The following is a 23080-nucleotide window of genomic DNA, read 5'->3' as shown; positions in this document are numbered from 1 at the left end:
CCTTCCTTGTACCCATCTTTTGTCTTCTGACGTCTTCCCATTCATGAATTATCTTCCATCCTCTCCCCCAAATACACAGATTTATCTGCACAGAATCATCTGGAAATGGACTTAGCAGTAACAAGTTACTTATCTTTTCTGGACAAGTTAAACTTAAAGACGGCTACTGTGGTAATGAGTTTGGAGACCTACGGGGGTGGGGATCATTTATTTGACCACTGATTTCTTTGTCAACATGTAATGCATTATCTCAACTTCCTTTCAAGGCTGCAATAGTTGGCTTCATCTTTCACCCTCTGAAATGCAGCTCAGTGCACCAGGAAACAGAAGTAACATTACTTCTGGCTAGAAATACTCAAGGGGATCAAGGCATCTACCTAATGACACTTGGTCACTAAGTGGGAGAGGGGTCAATGCAGGTCTCCCTGTCTCTTGAGCATGCAAAGTAGTGGAGAGCTAAAAGGGCACTGATGGTTTACTGAATGACTATAAACAACCAAAATAAAAATGAAAGCATTTATCATTTCACAGTGCTAAAACTATAAAATGTAACTATTCAGAATTAATGCTAGTAAAAGTTTTAGTCCCTCTTACTTTTTTTTTTTTTTTTTTTTTTAAGCATTGAACATAAACATAAGAGAAAAAAAGAAGAGGGGGTAAAGGGGGGTTGGAGTCATAGAAAAGCCAAGTCTATAGATGTAAGACTGACATATCTATCCACAATGGCTTTAAAAAAAATGCATATGGTAGCCCAACTCCCCTAAAAAATGTTGCTTCTAGTTCAAGCCCAACATTTTAATGGCTCACAGCCTTTGACTAGACTAGGTTCTTGACTTGTTTTGGCATTAATTTGCACAGCTTAAAAAAAAAAAAAGAAAAAGAAGGAAATTTTGAACCCTTCATTATGAGAAGAATATTCTAAGAATTAAATGAGATGCACATTTGTGCATGGTTCTTATGCCATCAAGTCACCTCACCTGTGACCCTACAATTATTAGTTTCTCAAATTGCACAAACCTGATTCTCTTTGCCCAAACTGGTATGTGTATATTAAAGTTCTCAAAAATGGAAACTAGCATTATAGCAAGCTATATAAAATCAGTCCTTGGTGAATGGATATTATTATTGGAAGCGCCATGCTATAGAAGGTCTTACATACATCGGTATTTTTCTTCTAAGAGGCCTTTGGAGAGAGACATCAGTCCAATCTTCAGACTCTGAACTCTAATTTTTCCAGTCCGACCCCTGAAATTATAAGATGGTTATATGCATTTAAAACTATATACAATATGCTAAATGTCGTTTTCTTGAGAGCAAACAACTTTTCTATTTAGTTTTAACAATTACTGTCAAACCTATACCACAACTTCGTGACATAGTTTAACAATGGTCTTTAAGAAGTTCAGGAAAATAGACTGAAGTCATTTTACACACAACATACAGCACAAGAACAAATTAAAGGAATATAAAAACAGCAAGCATATAACCAAAATGAGCTCACTTTAAAAAGAACTATAAATAAAATATGTTGATTATAAATGCAAAATCAATACATAAAACCTACATGGAGTATGCATGCAACATGATATAGCAAAAGAGGAATACTAATAAATTAAAAATCAAATGTAAAAAATGTAGAAAATTACATATTGAAGACTCAGTGTTTGTAAAACTTTAAAACTTGCTGTCTTCATATACTTTGATCTTTGTGAATGTAGTCTATAAATCATTATAATTTTAATAGTGAATGATTTCAAATAGGCAGGTGTGAAATCTGTATTAGTGGAAGCATGAAATTATAATTAAAAATGGGATGTATTAATTAACAAGCACTAGGAAATACTTTCACACTAAGCTAGTGAGACACCATTTCAGTTTCACTTATGAATTGACTAAAAGAGAGATTTATTTGATCTGTAAAAGCAGGGCTGTCTTTATTCTTATGTCTATCAGAGTATTAGTACCTGTTAAACAAGAGCTGGTCATGGTAGGAGATACCAAAGTTGGGAAAAGCACCGAAAAACTAATAAGACACCACAGTATTTGCAGTGGAACACCACACAGTCCAATAAAAAGCCTTATCATTACAGCTATTGTCTCACAACTCCACTACTAGTTTTCAGTTTAGGTTCACACATATAGTGCACTTAAAACCAATACGCAAATGTTCACATTATTATACGGACACATAAGATTCAGTGTAGTAGTTTCAATGAGGAATGTCCTCGTTAGTATTTGAAATTGGTTCCTGATTGGTGGCACCGTTGGGTAGGTTTAGGAGGTGTGGTGTTTGAATGGGAACGCTCCCTATAGATTCAGATGTTTGAATTCTTGGTCACCACTTGGTGGCTGTGTGGGCAGGTTTAGCAGGTGTGGCCTTGCTGGAGGAGGTTATGTTATTGGGTGTGGACTCACTCTGCTTCCTGCTCTAACCACCATAATGCAGCCATGCCTGCCACTTTCTCATGACGGTCCTGAACTCTTGTGCCCCGGGACTGCAAGCTCAAATAAACTCTTCCTTCTGTAAGCTGCCTTGGCCATGGGGTTTAATGACAACAAAAGAAAGTAACTAGTACTCTTTGTAACCTACATTATTTTTAAAATACATAAATATTTATAACATGAAGGTGGAGTGTGAAAGGATCTCATTGCTAATTACCTTTAACTCCTGGTTTGCTGGTTTTTTGCTAGCCATGCTCATTAATATTTTTCCATTCTCAAGTGATAAATGACCAACTAAATATACCATGATACAAAAACATATCAATGTTCTTTTAAAAAAGAAAGCATGCTTAAATTATAGCTGAATGTGGTAGCAACATCTGTACTCTCAGCACTTGAGGCAGAGACGAAAAAAAATAATAAAATAAAATGAAATTACAAGTTCTAGGCCAGACTAGTCACAAGAAATAACAGCCAGTTCAAAAAAAAAAAAAAAAAAAAAAAAAAAAACCCTGAGCCATGATACAAATCATGTTTAACTTAACTTTTTTAGGATTTTCAAATTATCACAGGAAATAGACAATGTTTATTCTCTTCTTTTCAAGAGTTAGAAAGTGTTTACCCTCTGAACACAGACAATTGACTTGTAGAAAATAATAAAGACTATTGAATGAATGCACTAAGGGACATGAAAGCAGTCCTTTAAGGGATCAGAACAGCACCAGTAGAACCCAACCTTCAGTCTACTGAGAAAACACCAGAGAGATACATCATGAGGAAGACAAGTCGATCATCAATCCAATCCACCACCAGAAGTTATAAAGGCTTCCTGTAATTGATGATCCCAGAATTAGTCTATGAACTTTAGGGATCAAGAAAAACCAGAGGACGTGATTCTTACTCAATAAACTCACACACTAGCTAAGGGAGTAAGACAAGAGACTGACTAGGGAATACACAATATCAACCGTGTGGAAATGAAAAATGAAACACAAGGTCACTGTGGTTGGTAGGCTCTTGGGAGCACCTTGAGCAGTCCACAGCTTCTCAAAGCTAATAAAGTCCAAATCGAGGCCTGCAGTTTGAGCTCAGTGGCAGCATGCTTGCATTGCATGGAGGAAGCTCTAGGTTCAATTCCTCATATTGCCCTCTTTCTTCAAAGAAAGAGGAGTGTACAGCCAGACATGGGATGTCACGGCAAAAGCCTGAGCAAAAGGACACAGGCATGGGTGCAAACATATCCCCTCCAAAACTTAGGATGGGGTGAGCATTTTTATTCAGGCCCACTGGTAATCAATCTGTGCATACATGGGACCATACCATAGACAGCTTTGATGTTAAGTAGGATATCTAATCAGAGATGCATCTCAGAGCCAATAAAATGCATGAGTGAGTGATTTAGCCCAATAGCTAAGTATTCAGTTCCCCTGACAGTTTTTGAAAGTAACTTCTGAAATTAGTTTAACTGTGAAGTTAAGTGCCTTTAAAATTATATTCATCTCAGAATAGTAGGGAAAATATGACTTACTATAACAAATGAAGCTAATATTCTCTATAGAGAAAAAAAAATGTCTGAACCAAGTGTTCCAGACTATTGCTCTGAAGCATGATTTAAACAATTTTGATTTCCATTAAATCTAGAAGGAAGATTGTGAAATTAAGACTTTTTAACCTGGGAAGATGAAGACTGAGGGAGCCTGTGAATTCATAAGTAGAATCAATTTGATAGCTACAGTTTCTAAAGCCCTTTCTATACATATTAGCTGATTTGCCCTTCATACTCAACTTTTGTGTGGTAAGCTATGCAGATTTCTTACCTCGACTTTTCAGATGAGAAATTGATATGCCAAAGTTAAGTAGTTGCCAAGTCACATGGCAACCAAAGCAGGTAATGTATAATATAAAGAGAATCTGGGTACATGTGAAAACTTGAAAGTTTACTTGATTTATAATGTGTGATTGGCCTAGCAATAGCAATGTGATGAGAATATCCATGCGACCAGGAAACAAAAACCCTGCAAATTAGTCCTCTAACTATGATTCTTTTGTAACAAGTGGTTACAGATAAACTCTGGCATCTCACTGTGTCGGTTTTTCAATCAGTTAAATGGAGAGCAGAATGGAAAGATGGTATCTCATCTCTAAGCCACACTTAGATTAGAATTCTTTAATCTCCTCTGTTTGCATGACTCATTATTTTAAGTTGCAGTTGAGAAGGTCTGTCCTGGTTGCATCATACTGCAATAAATAAAATAGTTGAAAATACACAATAATGTTATAATTTATATCTGAAGTGCTCCCCAAGGCTCATGTGTTAAAGGCTTAGTCTTTCACGTGATGCTCTTTGGAGGTAGTAGAAACTTTGAGAGCTAGAGGCTAGTAGAAGGCCTCGAGAAGCAAGCTCTTCAAGGAGATAACAGGAACGTCCTCTTTCTTGAATTTCTTGCTCATCAAATAAACAGTTCCTTTCCCACCTGGCTGAGTTACCTCACCTACAGCAAGGGGCAAGTCAGTCATGGCCTGAAACATCTCACATGACTATCCAAAGTATGCCTCCTTCTGTGAGAGCTGATCTCATCAGCTATTTATGATAGTGCTGGGTTACTGACTAGAATGAATGAATGAATGAATGAATTATGATGTGAAAATAAGTAAATCTACGCAACTCTTTCTGCTTATCTGTCTTAGGTGTACACTGTCCTTTTCCTAAGAAACTTTTTCTCTACCCCAACACCTATGATCAAAGTAAATCTCTGTCAAAACATTTTCTAAAAGAACAATAACTCTGTTACATAAAACTTAAAAAAAATTGCTGCACATGGGCATCATTTTTAAGTTCAAAGACTTCCTAAGATCCTGTAATGTCCAGGATCCCTACTCTGAAAGGAGTAAATTATAGTTTATCAGATTCACTCAGAGTACCACTGCTTGAAATAGAGTTAACAGCCATTGCTTAGATAAATGAATAAGCCACACACAGTAGAGAAACTTAGGCTGTCAACTCTGGGCATTGGAGATTACTGCCTACAGAGTAACTCATTTTTCCTTGGCTTAATTCATTTACTCCAAGAACCCAGCTGACCCAGAAGGGTGATTGATATATTTCACTGGCATAAAAGGGAGGTAAGTCTTGCAGACTTTTTCTCCATTAAAATGGAACAATGATACCTTTCAAGGCATTATCTTTGAAGTTAAAAAAAAAAAAGAACTGCATCAGTGTGGCATTTTCATGTGTTCACATCTGACAGTCAGAAATGGAATTATGCCAACACTTAACTACCAGAAATGAATCACAACATTTTACATACTTGTGAGTCCTACTCCCTTGTTCTAGACACAAGTCCATTCTATGTGTACATGTTCTATAGCTTATGTGTCCATTCTGAGCATAGCTGTGCTCCTCTGACAATTTATCCACCAGAAGTTCTAACTCCTTGTATCTTAGAACACTGCTCTTCTCACCAACTGCATCTTGAAGCAGTGAGGTAAAAGGAGGTTGGGAAGAGCAGACCCTAGTCCAGTATGCCTGGCATGCCTGTAGGAAAAAAATCAATCAGGCATATAACAGAGAGAAGACAGCCAGTGAAAAGCCAATGAGAGAGAATCTGGAGGAAAACAACAAAAAACCAATCAACCCTGACAACACCCTGATCTCAGTCTTTTAGCCTTTACAAACACGAGGAAATGATGTTTAGGCAAGCCAGCCTACCAGTTTTGTTTCAGTAGCGTAGAAATCTAACGTTGTCATAGCCAGACACCACTACAGGGGAAAGGTGTTCTCCATAAAATTTGATCAAGATATCTTTCTCAATGCTATTTCACAGGGTCAGATGAAGTCCCCCAAGTGTTCTAACTTAGCTTTCTTCCTGGGGTGTGAATTCATTTTATAGGTTACTATACAAAAAAACATTGAGATAAACAGCTATTTTTTTTTGTAAATTTACTGTAGAAAAGATCTCGTTTGAGGCTTCAAATGTCTAAATTAATAAGATATTAATGCAAACATTAATATTGTACCCTAAGAGAATTAAAACACAACATATAAAAAGACACCATACAGCAACGTATTGCACTAAATCCTATACTTTTTTCTAGTAACTGAGCCTCATCCTCAGGCACACTCAGGCACACAATGACTACCTTATTTTTTCTAAAAAGTCTTTATGGTATTTGTTGATATTAAAAGATAAAGGGATTTTTCTAATGAAAAGAGTAAACAAAAATTATAGATAAACTGTGTCTAAAGCTATCATCATCATCATCATCATCATCATCATCATTTATTTCTTATACAGAATCATTCAGGGGCTTAACATGTGCACTTATGAATAACATCTATCCTCTTCCTCTTCAAATGGAAGTCTGACAAATGCAAATTCCCCATAGCTAGTTAATGGGAACTAACTTTTAGAAGTGGGGAGAAAAGCACCAGTCTTCATTCTCTTCTTCATCTTTGCATACTTCAACCCCCTACCAGAAGAAGGAATAATTCTCAGTATTTCCGAAATGCCAGCTCACAGCAAGTCTTCGTAACTGATTAGTGCACAAATACATTGTCAAAATCAGAAGGGTCATGGGAATGGGAGGATGAACTGGGCTGGAAGCTGAGGGTGATCAACATCAGGGTGAGAAAAGGTCAGTTACACATGGTAGTGTCCTATAGCATCAATTGTTTAGAAGCATCTTATACAAACATAACCACAATGGCTATGTACCTAAGATTTAAAGACATATGGAGTCTTATTCATTGCTTTCCAAATTGCCCTCAAATCATCATACAAAGATTCTTATATGCCAATAAATCATTTTAATTCACAGTAAATGTAAGTTTTTTTTCTTTTGAAAATAATACATTAAGACAGTAAGGAACAGAGAGAAAGGAATCAGACTAGGTTAGGCTTCCCTAGTTGCTTCTTGACAAAGGATGCTACTTTCACAGCCTTTCTTGACTGTCGTGAAAGAACGGTTAGGTGTTCTTTCTTATTCTACTATTAGTTAGGATCTAAATGACTTTGAAAATCATTTACTCTAAACAATCAAAAGAAATCTTTCCATTGGAAAAAAGGATTATGAAAGCATACTTTAAAAAAAAATACACTTTAGGGCCTGGGATGTAGCTCAGTGGTAAAGTGTTTATCTAGCATGTGCAAGCTTGTTCTTGGGTTAGAACTCTAGTATCACCCAATAATGATGACGATAAAGATAATAATGATGACAAAGATGATGAGGATGATGATACTGCCAAGTTTATTATCAACCTGTTTTACTTATGGTCCTTTAATGGATAAATTACAAACTTACGTGTCATATACATTGAGCAACCAGTTGAGACACATATCGACGCAGAGCGGGACATTGACCAGGTCCTTATGCAATTGTTCAAGGCCGTCGTAGGTTGTGGTCAGACAGTTGATGACATCTGGGACACTCAGGAGCTGATCATTTTGGTTTAGTTTGTGCTGCTTGAAAACTTCGTTCGTGGTGTTTAGCTCTAACAGATCCACTAATCAGATGAGAAGAAAGAATTAGGGGCAGTCATTGCCTTATATAACATCACAGAAGCACAAGCAATTCTATTCTCTAGCACTTAGAATGTTCAACTCATGAGCTGATGCTTCTCGTTAACTTCAGCTGTTAACGGGATAAACAACACTTCCATTCTTTCATTTCCATTATCTTCTTCTATCCACCTTGGTGCTTTTTCATCTAAACTCCACAGCCTCTGGAGCTCTTCTCATTTTTTGACCTTTGAATTCCTTCCTTTTTGGCATTCCTGTTTTTAGGTTCTTTCGATATAGAAGGGTCTAAGTCTCTAGGATTATTTCAAACATCAGAACACTTCAAGTTAACACGTTGCTCACCTCATCTTCACTTGTGAAGACAGCTCACCACTTTCCACCTATCCCTTTTTGCTAATTTGTTACGTTTTCTACATTTATTTTTAAGTGATACTCATTGAAACACCAAAGTTGCACGGATTGATGAGGAACTCCATGCTTTCAGCACATGTCTACACTGTGTGATGTTCAGATCAGAGTAACCCATCATCTCCTCAAACATCATTTTTGTAGAAAAAAAAAAAAACATTCAAAATCCTTTATTCTAGCTCTTTGAAATGTAAAGCAACTTTTGTTCTCTGTGGTCACAACAACAGCACACCCAAATCTTAGTTCTAATTACAATCTAGTGTCCTTCAACCAGCCAGTCTTTATTCCACTGTCAAACTAATCATTCCTTAATAGTCTTTGTAAATGTATATAGTGACACTAGAAAGTCACTGAAGATAGTTTTTAAAACAATGAAGCAAATAAACAAATAAATAAAAAGAACCAGGTTTTATAGAAAATTAACAGCTCTCTACTACTTGAAGAGAATCAAATTAGAATTATCCTGAACAACTGAAACTGGCCCAAATCAGGCCTACTTCCCATGTTGTTTTGCCTTTCAGACAACCTGTAGCTAAGATGGATTCAGATGGGCTTACAGATCACTGGTCTTCACATATTTGATTTCATCTGTATTCTTCATGTATAAATCACAGATGGTGGGCAAGGCCAGTGCTAGAGCAATTAGAGTGTACAAGGAACCCCTTAAGATGTATCTGGGTAACACTATTAACAGGAAACCCCTTCTTAAGAAGCATCTGGGCAATACTACTAACAGGAAGAACAATCACATCTTTGAGAACAATGTACAAATGTCTGTGAGAGCAGACACAGGCTAAGAATTTGTAGCAGGAAATGCTGTAAGGGAAGTATTTTGCATTTTCCATTTCTCTACCTTTATAGTGTTGTAACATTTGCATAAACTCAGCAAGGGCTGTTGCGGATGGGACTCAAGTCTAACACAGGAGGCATCTATGTTTTATATATACCCTATGTATGTAGCGCGAAGGTAATCTGATAAAGTATTTTTAAAGATTTATCTTGATGTTCATTTTTGTGTCTATGTGCATCTTTATACTATGTGTGGGAATCTCCTTGAAGAACAGAAGATGGCATTCCGTCTTCTGAAGCTAGAGTTGCAGGCAGTTGTAAGCCATTTGATGTGGGTGCTGGGAACTGAACCCTGTTCCTTCAAAAGATCAGCAAACATTCTGCTGAATCATCTCTCTATCCCCCTATAAAGTATTTTTAATATGACTTAAGGTCAGGTATGCAGTTCTGCCACCAGGTCAGCAACCACAAGCTTCGGATACTGTAGTGTGTAGATTACAGGTGTCTGGATTAGGAAGACTTTGTAGAAGGACCACTTGAAAAGACTATCTGGGGGTCAAAATTTGAAATGGGCCTCAAAAGACAAGAAAGATAAGATATAAGAAATCCATGGAGAGCCGGATGGTGGTGGCACATGCCTATAATCCCAGCACTTGGGAGGCAGAGGCAGGTGGATCTCTGTGAGTTTGAGGCCAGCCTGGTCTACAGAGCTAGTCCAGGACAGGTTCCAAAACTACAGAGAAACCTGTCTCAAAAATCAAAAATAAAAATAAAGAAATCCATGGAGGCAAGGTAGAGGGAGGTATTCAAAAGCAGGAGGAGATGTTGCTAAGTCAGTCTTGGAGTTGACTAGGGAAAATAATTGTAGCATGTGTGATACATGCTTGGCCTGTGGTCTTACTGAGGCAGATACTATACCCAAAGCCCCCAGCCAAAAAAAAAAATTGTTATTAAAAATTAACTGACTTGCTCCTTGGCTAGCTGCAAATGAAACCAAGCAGACCCTCAAACTATGATATATTTATTGAATGTGGAAATGACCCAATTCTCAATGTCTGGGCACAGGAGATGACAGACTAGCACTAATTTAAAGTTTTCTCATGGAAATTACCATTAAGCAAAATGTATGCTCTATCTTCATATTCCAATTGAGAGCACTGAAAATAATCTAAGTGGGGCTTAAAATATTTAAGTAACTACTTCCTTGCCTAATGAATAAACTATCCCTAGCCCCCCCCCCCATATGACATATTTTGACAATTAGTCCAAACGAATGAACAGCTTCCTTTGTATCTGTGTGGTTACAGCTACTGACTAACCACTAATTTTGAATTTTAAGGACATTTATGAAATGTGTCTATGCCAGCTGTTTAAACAACAAAAGATGATTTTTTTTTTCCAAGTTGTCTGCAGTAGAAAAGAACTATGCAAAAATGACATAGACAACTACAATGCCTACAATCTCTCCATAGGGAAGACTTTTAAAAGACTCAAGCAGGAGATATGAGAAGCCTGATTAAGATCCAGTCCTTTTCTCTTAGATGTCGACATTGCTAAATGCACGCTGCTAACAAAAATAATTTGCATAAGTATTCCACAAGCTAGAAATGGCACCAAAGAATAATAATAAGTGACCTGGGAATTATCTAGCATTTTCATTATCGTTTCCCACCCTCCCCCAGCCCCCCTTTCTTGGTACTATACATTGTTTTCAATTCTGAACCTCTGGGGAGCACTAGCAAAACCCATTCTTTATAGCATCTGACAAAGGGACATGCTTAGTAAGGGACAGTAGATGGAGAATCACAGTTCTCTCCACAGATACAAAGAAATATATTCAATGACTGCCAGAATGCTGAGATTACTGAATTCCAACACTAATTACGCCAGCCACACAACACACAGTGACAGTACACCAAATTTCAAAAAGACTGTTTCCTGCATCAGTCCACCCTCCACTTAGTTCAGAAAAGCCTCCCTTGTTCCCCACTCTGGGGCTCAGACAGTAATTTGCCACATCCCACGGATGATCATGTCTTCAATTTCCAGTGATTTACTCTGACACTCTGACTGAGTGCCTAAGCCAAGCATGCATCTTCCTGAAGTGTGTCACAGTGAGGTACCTTTTAAAGAACAGACTACATTTAAATCATGGGAAATTATGATTTTGTCTTTTCAGAGGGAGAAAAATGACAGCCCAGTCATGCGATAAATGGAACAAACAGGCTACTCATTTTCTAACCAAGTTTCAGACTTTTATAAATTCCCAAATATGAAGCACAGGGGGTCAAACAGAGATACATCATCATCTCCTGTCCTGGGGGTGGGGTAGGTGGAAACTAATCAAAACCAGAAGTAACACTGTTGAGCCCCTGACCTGGGACTTCAGACATCTCTCTAGGTCTTGGCTATGTGTTCTAGCCTTCTTAGCACCCATGCCCTCTTTCCCAGGCACTGAGAAACATTTCTGCAATCGAGCTTTCAGGCTTGGATTGTTAATCTGCAGGAATGATGTTTCACTCATTTCACAAGACAGATATCTCTTGATATGATTCCCATTCCTGCCTCTTGTCTCCTGGTGACCACCAACCCATCCCCATTGTTCAGCTCTCTACTCAAGAGCTCTAACTATTCTCTTTCAGAAACCTCTACCTCGGTGTGCTCCAAATCAAAATCTCACTTTCTTCTGAATCTGGTCTACAAATCTTTAGCTTTCCTAACACCCTCTATCCTCCATCCTTCATAATTTATCAACTATCAAGCCCTGTGCAAACCAGCTGCCCCTCAGGCAATCCTCTGAATCTAGAATTTCATCTCTTTCCCCATGACACCCAGCCAGCTCAGCCTCCATCTTCTTTGGCAAGAACAGTCTACCCATTCGATTCTCTCTGCTCTTCATGCTAAAATATTGTTTAGCACACACACCCTCTATGTGGTACCATCTTTAGATTCTGTCCAACTAGAAAACGGTTGTATACCTCCTTAGTCTATACAGAAAAATTATCCAAACTTAAAAGCTAGTACATGAGGATCAAAACACTAATTAGAAATCAGTAATGGTTTCAAGTCACCATGCATCTCTTTTCCTGTAACTGGGGAAGTAGAAATTGGCGGAACACAAGTTCAAGGCCAACTTAAGCAACATAGTGAGTTCCAGGCTATCCTAGGACAGTAAGAGCCTCTCTTAATAAGTAATGTTAGTAAGAGTTAATAGTAATACCTCCAAGTGAGAAATTTCACACACAAAAAAATTTAAATGGCCGCTGAACTGACCAACAACTATACTGGACAAAGAACTAAGTTCTTCCACCACACAACATTCCTCAACACTCTCTGACCTGTACCCACACTTTTGATTGGATGCATCTATCTTCCCTGTTCTTATCTCAGATTAGAGCCCACACGCCTGAATCCAAGGTGGCTTTTATGGTTGAGTAAATACATCTGTTAGGCAAGGACACTGTTCTTCTAGATGATAAAGGGGCTGTTTCCCTCGTAGCCAGTGTTTCCCCTTATTTCTCTGCCCTGGCCTGCTACAAAATGTCCTAGTCAACATACAAATATATATGCATATATAATATATAAAATGCATAATCTGACTTGAAGAAAATGATAAAAATACACAGTTCACTATACATCAAAGAAAAAGAACATACTAATATCATATGTAATTATGACCCATCATGATCACTGGAGTAATCTCTAACCTTTGCATTTATTTTCAGTTCTTAAAAGCAGATGCTTATCATAAATAGAAGAGCCTTTGGCTCTGCAGGGCTTTTAACTATATGGAAATGGAATTCAACTATACAAACTTCTGTTGTCATTTGACTTTTTCCACTTAGTTTTACAGCTCTCACATGCGCCATGCTGATGCTAAGGGTTAGCTCATTCAGTTTTTGCTGCTGTACAGTAACATATTTTGAATAAGCCAAAATTAATAAAGCTTACTCCTACAAAGCATGGCTCTAAATCTTGTACATGTCTTCTGGCGCACACCTATGTCATCTTCAAACTCAAATCATTTATTTAGTATGATCTAAGTGATTCCAGCTTTATGCCAGAAATTATAGGAGGGCTCACATAGAGAAAAACACAGACTCTTATTTCTCATAAAAATGTAATTCATTTGGAAAGGCATACAATAACTATGTAAAAAGATTATTAAGAATTACAATTCTGACAGTGTGTCTTTGTGTCTGAGACAAGCACCATTAAAAAAAAATACCACAAAAAAAGAACAATGGAATGGATGAGATGGAGCTACCAGGAGCCAGTGAAAAGAAGCCATGTGCCTAAAACCATAGCTGGCACCCTGAGACGCACACAGTAGCCATAAGGAGATTGCAAATGTGAAGAGCTGGAACCAGAGCTTTTAGCCAGGAGAAACAGGCTAAAACTTGCTAGGTCAGATATCAGTTAGAACTTAATGGGAGCAAAGTAACGGAAGTGGACAGAGAGGAGAGACAGGAAAGGCAAAGGCCACTGCATTTTAAGGGAAGTGTCATCTGTGAAAGGAAGAACATTGTGTCTACCCACATGTTCTCTAGATTTGAGTGTTGCAATGAGTCCCCTGCCTTGTTTTATTTCCTGGGTGATCTTGGAGGCAAACAAATGAATGAGGAATGGCCGAACAATGACAAATGTGCTCTCTTTTTATGCTGGCAAGAGAGGAATATGCTGGGTGGGGACGGGCACAAAATGAGAGGTGACCATGACCTAAAAGCCACTGTGTGTAGAGACAGGTCAACCTCCCAACATACAACTATCATGAAAGGCAAGCAAGTGGAAAGCAATCATAGGCCATCACAAAATACTGGGAAAATTAGAAGCTGGTGGGATGAGTATGTAAATTGTTCTGTAAGAGAGAAAATTTGGACAATATCAGGAAGGAATGAAAGATGATAGACTTACAGAAGCCGAGCCAGGGCTTTTCAAGTAAACAGAAAAGATGAGAGAGGAAGGAATTGATTTGGTTGAAGAGGTAAATGTGGCTAGTGGTCAGGCCCCAGACTAGAGAGCCCTGTGTGGTGGCCAGCGACGTGTCGCGGGAACGTAGAAGCCAGTAGCTCTCAGGAGATCTTCAGCTATTTAAGTTTGCACAAATGGGGGACATCGTTCACTGCACATTATAAAATATACTGGAGGAGTCTCTCTTCTGTCCTTCTCAGGTTGAAATGTGAGCTAAAGAGAGGCATTTTTCCCTCCCAGGAGGAAGAGGAATCAATAAAAACAACCCCCAAGGGCATGGTCAGGTTTCTCCACCCAGTGGTATTACAGAAAAATTGGAAGCATGTGAACAAAACAGTCTCCTGCTGGTGGAGAGTTCATGTCTCAAACATCTATCCTCATTCTGTAACCCACCAGGCTTAGGAAGGACCTCTACCACTATAGACACACTGAGCAGCAGACCAGCCCTCTTCTGGCTGCACACTGCTTCCCACTCCCTTCTCATTCAATACCCAGATCACTAGCCAGAGCGTGAGGGCTCCCATGTTTTGAACAGGTCATTCTGAAACACGTGCTGTAACTATACATCCTGAGGGCTGCACCTTGGAGCCTGTGCAGGATGATGTAAGACACGCGCTCACCTTGCCCTTCCTTTCTGTGGCTCATCTGCTGCTGTTTCTCAGTCCATCGGACTTCTCATCCAAAAAAGAACTTTGGCTTTTCTTCTTTAACCCTTTCCAAGACTATCTTCCCTAAGTGATGGAACAACTCTTTGCTCAACTCTGTTCACCCAGCCAACTTGAAATGTTCCCATAACTTCTATGGAGCCTTTGAAAATCTGAAATTTTATTTTCTTTATAATGTGTGTGTATGTGAGAGAGAGAGAGAGAGAGAGAGAGAGAGAGAGAGAGAGAGAGAGACAGAGAGAGAGAGAGAGAGAGAGAGAGGGGGGGAGGAGGGAAAATGGGGAGAGGAGAGCGAGATTGAGGGAGGGGGAGGGGGAAAGAGAACAAGTCTGCAAGTGTGTCCACACAGAAGTCACAGGACAACTTTCAGGTGTAGTTCCCTCCTTCTACCATGAGATCCGGGAATAGAAGTCATTAGGTGTGTCCAGAAAGCAGTTTTGCCAGACAAGGCATGCCATCAACCAGCCTCCACTGAATTTTTAAGAGGCATTTTTTTTTAGCCCTAACATAGCATTTTTCTGAGGGTAGTTTTCAAGCCTCTCAGAGCTACCCAGGCAGACAGCAGCTATTAACAGAGGGTAGAGAACAAGCGTCGATGGAATTTTCCAATTCTCTCCATCTTTAAAGTACATACAAATGTTACTTTGCATAATCATATCTAGCAAGGCTTAAATGTTCCTTGGTTAATCATCCAAGCAAAGACAGAATCTGGAAAGCATAAATCAATACTCTATTTACAAGAATTCACGTGTCTGCTTACTTTTTAATATTCTGGGGACAAAAATAGCCTTTGGGTAAAGTGACCGCCCGAGAATCCCCCTATGAGCACACCCTCCACAGGAAAAATTCACTAATGACACTAAATGACTTCTGTCACATTTAAAAGAAAACAGAATCTTCCATCAGTTTGATGCTTCCAGTTGTTAGATCCGCAATGTGATTGCTTAGCATTTCTCTGTTACATGACCGTATTGAGTCAAACAGTTTGGAATCCTACAGTCTTAAGTGGACAAAAAGGACTTCACCAGCAATAACCTACTACTTTGATTCAGTGATGTAGTCTTTCAAAATTGTGTGGCAGCATAATTTTTGAAAACACTTTTCCTGGGTTTTGATTAATTTTGTGCTCAAAATGCAAGTGGCATTGCTTATCTGTTTTGCTAGTGCCAATCCTGAGGCATTTATAGAAACACAGCTAGCTCCTTGAATGAGGGGCCCTGAAAATCAGATTGACTCTGCGAATATACCACCCTCTTCATTTGTCTTTGTCTTAACACTAATAACAAAGGCAACCTCCCCAAAACAAGGTGATGCACATAGAGATGATAACTCACAACAGAGTGCTTTTTGCAGCCTTCGAATTTTGATTGCTGTGCGGTAGGCAGAGAAACGTACGTTATTCAGATCCGCTGAAATGGAAAAAGGAACAAGTTAAAAGCCTTCTTAATTATTTTACTTATACTGAATGCCAAGAACAAACATATTTGCTTATTTTGGATCATGGAAAAATGTGTCTGTTCACAATAAAAAAAATCCTACTAAATCTCACATCAATTTATGAATGCAATCAAATGATTGTTCAGACCATATTGGGATAAATTGTAAGACAGTCTTCTGCAGAAAACTCTAGAAAATCATTTTCAAGTAGGTGGTGGGTTTTGAACCAACCCCGCACCCCACCCTGTGCTGAATTGTTTGAATTCAAGGAGGAGACTGAAAAAGTCTGAGAGGTAAGGGCTGACTTCCATTTTCCCCATCTCCTTTTCCTTTCTCCCCTAAAACAAGTCACAGAAAAAATAGAATCCTTTTCCCTGGAGAAATCATAGAAACTTGGATGACTCTTTCCCAAAACAAGTCATATAAACTGAGGTCACTCCAACCTTCTCTATCCCCTCTTGAAGCCATTCTTGTGGTGCGTGTCCTGTCTGAGACCTGGAGGAAAAGGATGATGCACAGAGAAGCTGAGCAGAACCTGTATAGACTGGCTAAGCTGCCTTCTCTTTCCTTTTTTATTTGGCAGGAGAACATCTTGCTTAGTCAACGTAGACTTCTAACTGGCTTCATCAAACTTCTACAAGAACATCAAGTTTTCTTGCTTTTCATATTTCTTTCATAACACAAAGCTCTGAAATGATAATTTTGTACTGATTTTCTATTTAATCTGTCCTGTGTTACAGGAGTGTCAGCCATAACCCTTGGGGATCATGAGGACAGGCAAATGTTTCCTGACCTTCTGTCCTATGGAGAAAAAGAAAGGAGGTGTGGTTAGTACTGGGGACTATCTGACTGATCAACAGGGTTTCCCTTCAGAGTCATCTGCCCCCTAGGACAATCAGTCTTCTGTCAACTGCCAGTCCACCTCAGTAGTCAGGAAGCTATCCTTCTATGTTCATCTACCTCGATCAATTTGCTTCTCAGCTCTTTCATAGATCTAGTTAAAACAACCCTATAATCAATATTCCTAGCCTGGAACCAGCGAATATTACAATTTTTTTTCTCTGTTTCCTAAAGACAGATTAGCAGAGCTACCAGGAGGAAAACTCAAAGATCACCAAGATTTTCCCCCTCTCAGTCTCTAAATGAAGGAAAGATGTGTTTTTTTTTTCCTCCTGTTTTTGTTCTATGGCCCCAAGGACCAAATGAGAGTACCCGCAGGAGCCTGGTGTTTAAAGAGAAAAAGAAGTGTATGTGTCCGTTCTTGAAACAGGAAGGGGAGGAGCACAGGCTATCACTCTTCTCCCTGAGAATCATTCAGCAACTCCCCCAGTTTCCCAAGGAGTAAACTTCCAGAACTGAGTCAATGGAAGAAGGCATCTGAGTCATCAGCTCAAAGTCACTGCCTACTGACCATTAGCCCAAAAGCAGAGCTCTTGCATTTTTTTCTATCAATATAAGTGTGGTTTATAACTTAAAAATGGTATCAAGTAAAGTAATTAGATAAAAAAAATTCCCATATAGAAAGCAAAAAGAAGATTTAAATCATTAAATTGGAGGTTATTAAATTGTTATTGTATTTTCCTTTTCCTTAGCAGGGAAAGCTGAACTATGAGTCAACATTAACACGAGGGAGGTGAGACCCTACAACAATGACATTTCTTCTGGAAACTGAAGTCTTTCTGGCCGCTACCCTTCCAAATCACATAGTCTCTTAAGAAGAAAGGCAATGTTTGTTGTGTGTTGACCTTAGGAGTTCACCTGCCTTTAAATTCAGGACTCTTGTCGTAACTTGTCATGGCACGGTCATGTCACACATCACCAGGAGTCTTTCATCCATTCAAGAAGATCAGGTGAATAGCTGGATGTCTTTTTATGAGTACACATAGTCCTTGGCTTTGTAAGCCCATTCATCACTACTAAATAAAGCAACACTCACCGAGGGATTGGAAGAGTTCAGTCATTTTAGGATGATCCCAACAAGTGGTCTGTGTTTGATGGCTGGGGGAAAACCAAAACATTTGAACATAAACAACAGACTACAAAATACAACATAGGCTACAGCTCCTAAAAATCACAAATATATTTTTAAAATATGCAAAACAATTATCCCCATGAAGGAATCATTCAGAAACCCAGTACACAATTAGTATTCAGTATTCCAGGTATGAATAGTAGGGTCTGGGGAGATGGCTTAGAGGGTAAAGTGCCGGCCCTACAAGTATAAGGATGAAAATTCAGACCCCCGGTAGCCATATGAGCTCTGCGTGTTTTGGAAGACCACTTATAGCCCTAGCACAGGGGAAAGAGGCGGGGGATGTCTGGAGCAAACTGGCAAGCTAGACTTTGGTTCTAGTGAGACATCATGCTTCAATATATAAGGTCTTAAGAAGAGTCAAGGAAGATAATTGATATCAACCTCTGACCTCTGCACGTATATGTGCGCACATGCACACAGACACACACAGACACACAGACACACACACACACACACACACACACACACACACACACACACACACACTCATCTGTTCCCACACACATGGGAACACTAAGAAACACTCATACCATACAGACACATATACATATGAAAAGCATTCTGAATAATCTTTTTTAAAAAATTTTGTGCAACCGTATTATGAAAAGATAGAAAAAATTCTGCTTTCTCTATCCAAACACCAGTTACAACTACAAGCCGAAATCCAGACATAAAGAAAATGACTGTCAGGGACCCTCAGGCACTGAGCTGGGTGTGGCCAAATCAATGTGGGCTCCAGAACAATTTCTCTGCTGTGAGGCAGATGGCAATTTTCATTCATAGCAAATGCTCTAACAGCAGAAGGGCTGTGAAGAGTCACCACATTATGAAGAGTTACCACAGTTTAAGAGCCCTAATCAAATTTCTAAAGACCAGAGAAATGAAGACTCTAAATCTGAATACCGTCTCCTCGCTCTGCCATCTACTGAGCCTCCCTCCTTTTTAACCCTGGTTCTCGTCCTCCCCGTTGATGCTTGCTCGCTCTCCTCTCCCTACGCACCCAGGTCCCCAGCCTCTCCTTAGGTCGGTGTTCTTCTTTTGCCATTTTAATTCCACCTCCATATTCCTGGTTTTATTCAATAACCAGTACTATTTATTTAGAAAACACATCTTTATTTTATTGCTAGAATTCATATATTAGTTGGAAATCTTAAAGAGAAAAGATGGAAGCAAAACAAATAATAGTAGGGCTTAAATTAAGTGTGTAGTATATGTATGTGTGTGTATATGTGAGTGTAAGTGTGTGTGTGAGAGAGAGAGTGTAAGCATGTGTGTGTGTGCATATGTGTGAGTTAAAATGCTTATAACTTTGATAGGTTATACTTAAAAATAGTTTAATGTCCCTTATCTAGGCCACAACAGAGTAATAATATGCAATAGTCCTCCAAAGACTTCTTAGTTGCACCTTACTTCTTAAGAAACTGTTTAGTAAGCTATGCAAAATCACATGGTACATGAGAGATGATATTGAAATATTCATAAAAGCATTTAGGAGAAGTCATTGCTTTTACAACCTGTGTAATACATCAAAAAAGTAGTTTGCATTCCTGGGCAAAGAACAGAATCATTGTTCTGTATACCTGGGTAACAGAATGCCCCAGTAATTCATAATGGGTTTCAATAAATAAATAGTAGGTTAGATGTCCCACGGATCTCAGACAGAATCTATGATGGGAAGATGTTTTCAAAACCTGTTGGAAAGCTTTCTGGCTGCTCTACTCTTAAGTTTAACTCTGGGGCAATGGGGCAAGTATTTCCACTTGACATAAATACCAGCAAAACTACGCTATCTTTTAACTACCCACATTGTACTAAACATTATGGGCAAGTGTAAGTCATCTGACCCTAAAAAATGACTGTTCATAGTATAGTCATGAGCTTGGCAGAAATGCATCTCTCAGCCACTAGTAAGAGTTCAAGAACAGTTTGGTGAAAATGCAGTGCAATTCCATTGCGCTACCATAGGCTGTCAATCTTAGACAACCAAGACCTAATTGTTATTTTTGTCTTTCTTTTCTTTCAAGCCATTTCTGTCCTCATGGCAAAACGGCTGTCCAAAAATACACAACCCATTGTAATAAGACAAACCAAGGTTCATGTGCCAAACTATAGCTCTCAGCAATGCAGAGTTGAGTGTCATATTTAATATTACATATGTATTCTAGAGCTACAGAGGTGGACCTTCCCCTGGGATAACCCTGTGTAATAGGGCAAAATACCACTGGCTAGTCCAAGTGAACAGTTGAGAATTCCAAAGCATGCCGCTAAGGGTTCTGAAGTAAAGGCACCACGTCCTGGGAGCTGGAGGAGTACACACATTTGGCAAACAGATGGAGGGAGGGGAAGAGCGTCTCCTTTGTGAATTCAATACCAGTTGATTCATTAGGCAGAACTGCAAAGACTGAAAGTAAACACAGCCTCTGGTGACAAATGAAAAGCTGTGGTTTACAAAACAACAGTTAAAAAAAAAAAAGGAGTAGACATGGGTGGTTCCCCTCCCCCCCCCTTTCTTTCATTTTTAAGTACAGAAAGAGGGTCAGAACAATATCCACACTAAACATAAAGGCTGCAAGTATTTGGACAGCTGCAGACTGCTTGGCAGGCAACTCTTGCCAAAACACTTCCAGCTCACCCAGAGCAAGCAACCAAAACAGAACCAGAGTGGCGTCTGCCCTCAATAACAGTGGCATGGGAGCAATCTGAGTGCTGCTGTGGACAGGAGCTTTCCTGCAGCCAGAGACTCTCATGCCACACTCTAATGGTGTTCTCAAAACTCCTGCTTCAAAAACGCAACTGGTTCAGGAAGCCAACCCAGAATAAAAGGAAAGCTGAAACATCCAAATGAATGTTTAAGGTCAAAAATCTCATGAAGCCCAGTGATAGTGAGACTGGTGAGCTCTTCCTAGGGTGTCCAGCTACCTCCATTTTGCCGTTGCAGGAGAAATAACCACCAAACTGTTGAAGCCTTTGATGAGGCAAACTCTACTGGGTACCCTGTGAAACCTACATTATTTCTGTGCTATTTTAAATGCTGTAAACTGAAGAACAGTATTCATCAGGTCAGTCTTGTCTACAGAAATGCAAATCATGTCCCCTGAAATGTAATGGATTACTGTCCCACAGAGATTGATTACTTTGTCAACTTTGTTTCTCTCAGTTAACTCATCTTCACATTCATTAACCCACTCTACAGCGATGTGGCTCTCTGCCTCCTTGGGGTCTGTGGTACCTTCTTTCTGACTCTCATACTAATTAGTTATGAAAGATGATCAGACAGACATGCTGTCTAAACACTGACACACAGCCAAATACTGCTAGCGTCTCTCCAATGTTATGCTTCCAATTGGATTTCATGAGGTCTGTTATTGATCATTTCATCCCAGTTATAAACACAAAGGCATACAAGAACAAATGCTGATTTGTGAGTGAGCTGATTAAAGTTGCTCATTTTTCTATTTACATAAAACTCAAGATTTTACTTGCTTTGAAAACTGTCCTTCAACATGTGAGATAGTCTTTCTTGAGACTATATTCTAGTGCCTTGGTATAATTTTACCTTGACAATTTACCCTTATTCTAGTAGGGATGAGGCACAGCTTACACATTCTATACCATTAAATGAAATAGGTGAAGGAGTAGTAGAGGCTTCTATCTTGAGAATGCTATTATTGAGAATATGTAATTTCATAAGTTGTAGAAGGTAAAATGCAAATCATGTAAGAAAGTTTATGAACAAATGAAACACAAAGATGCTGTATCCTAACATTGCAAAAAGGCCATGAACCAACCAACGGCGTAGTCCATCTTTGTTGGCTTGTTTGATAGATAAATGGGAATGATATGGATTTCTGGGCAAACTCCTGCAGTGGGAAGATTATTTTTAAGCCTCTTTGTCCTTAATACAGTAGCTTCACATTCCCTACCTGAAAATTCAAATGGAATATGGAAGGTATTTCTCTTGTTCAAAGGCTGACAGGTGTCTAAATCTACCTACCTGTTACTATCTATCTGATTTTACAGCTGGACAGGACTTCCCAAGGTTTGCTATTGACTGTTGTTGTTGTTGTTGTTGTTTTATTCTAATTATAAATATAGATGCAATGCGCACTAGAGCAAAAACTAACTGAGACCAATTCATGGCAAACATAAATGGCAGAGAAACAGCTACATGTGCGGCCAGTGCCAGGACAATCTCAGAGAAAGAAAGATTTCTTCTTTGCTGGACCAAGTGAAAAATAAAGGGCTTGTTCAGGATGAATATAATTAATCAATTAAATAATAGGATATTACTCCAGTGAGCAAAATGTACGTTTCTGTGTGTGAGAAGCTCAGTCCACATGATGATGTGGTTTGTGATTTAGGTGACTATGATCACCATTTTGCAGACGTGGGAGAAGAGATTGGAAGGCATTTAGATAACTTGCCGAAGGCCACAGGCCTGGAACACAGTGAGGATCTGAGCACAGATGGTCTGACTCAAGCCTGAGTTCTTGATATGGAAGTGGATTTGCAGAATTAAGGTTTTTAAAATATTTCTTGATGAATCCATCCAGATTTGAGGCGGCAGTCCATCATTATAATCACTCCAAACAACTTTATCACCCTGCCTTCCCTCTCACCCCTGGCAAATCTGGGGCCTGGAGCTGCTCAATCACTCTGCCTTCTCTGAACCAAACCAGCTGTGGCTGAATGAGATGGAGAAAATCACTTGAGAGACAGACTGCTGCTACTTTAAATATTTGATTCCAAGCCTCAAACATCTGGCTACTGACAAGTGTCTCTAAACTCCAAGGCAATAGCCCCCTTCCTTCCTC

At 39.1% G+C, this 23080-nt stretch overlaps 1 protein-coding gene across 5 annotated transcripts in view; it reads right to left on the bottom strand.

The window, feature by feature from the left end:
• Positions 1–23080, bottom strand: part of Utrn (utrophin) — a 495948-nt gene that overhangs the window by 55091 nt on the left and 417777 nt on the right. For all 5 annotated transcript variants that reach the window (XM_036169031.1, XM_036169034.1, XM_036169032.1 and 2 more), the window contains 4 exons: positions 18168–18229; positions 16129–16203; positions 7744–7945; positions 1160–1245 (listed from right to left, as the gene is read on the bottom strand). In XM_036169031.1, coding sequence (XP_036024924.1) covers positions 1160–1245; positions 7744–7945; positions 16129–16203; positions 18168–18229 — 425 coding nt within the window. The remainder of the gene's footprint in view (positions 1–1159; positions 1246–7743; positions 7946–16128; positions 16204–18167; positions 18230–23080) is intronic.

Source organism: Onychomys torridus, chromosome 19 (genome assembly GCF_903995425.1).
Source record: "Onychomys torridus chromosome 19, mOncTor1.1, whole genome shotgun sequence".
Taxonomy (NCBI): domain Eukaryota; kingdom Metazoa; phylum Chordata; class Mammalia; order Rodentia; family Cricetidae; genus Onychomys; species Onychomys torridus.
This window is presented reverse-complemented; position numbering and strand designations above follow the sequence as displayed.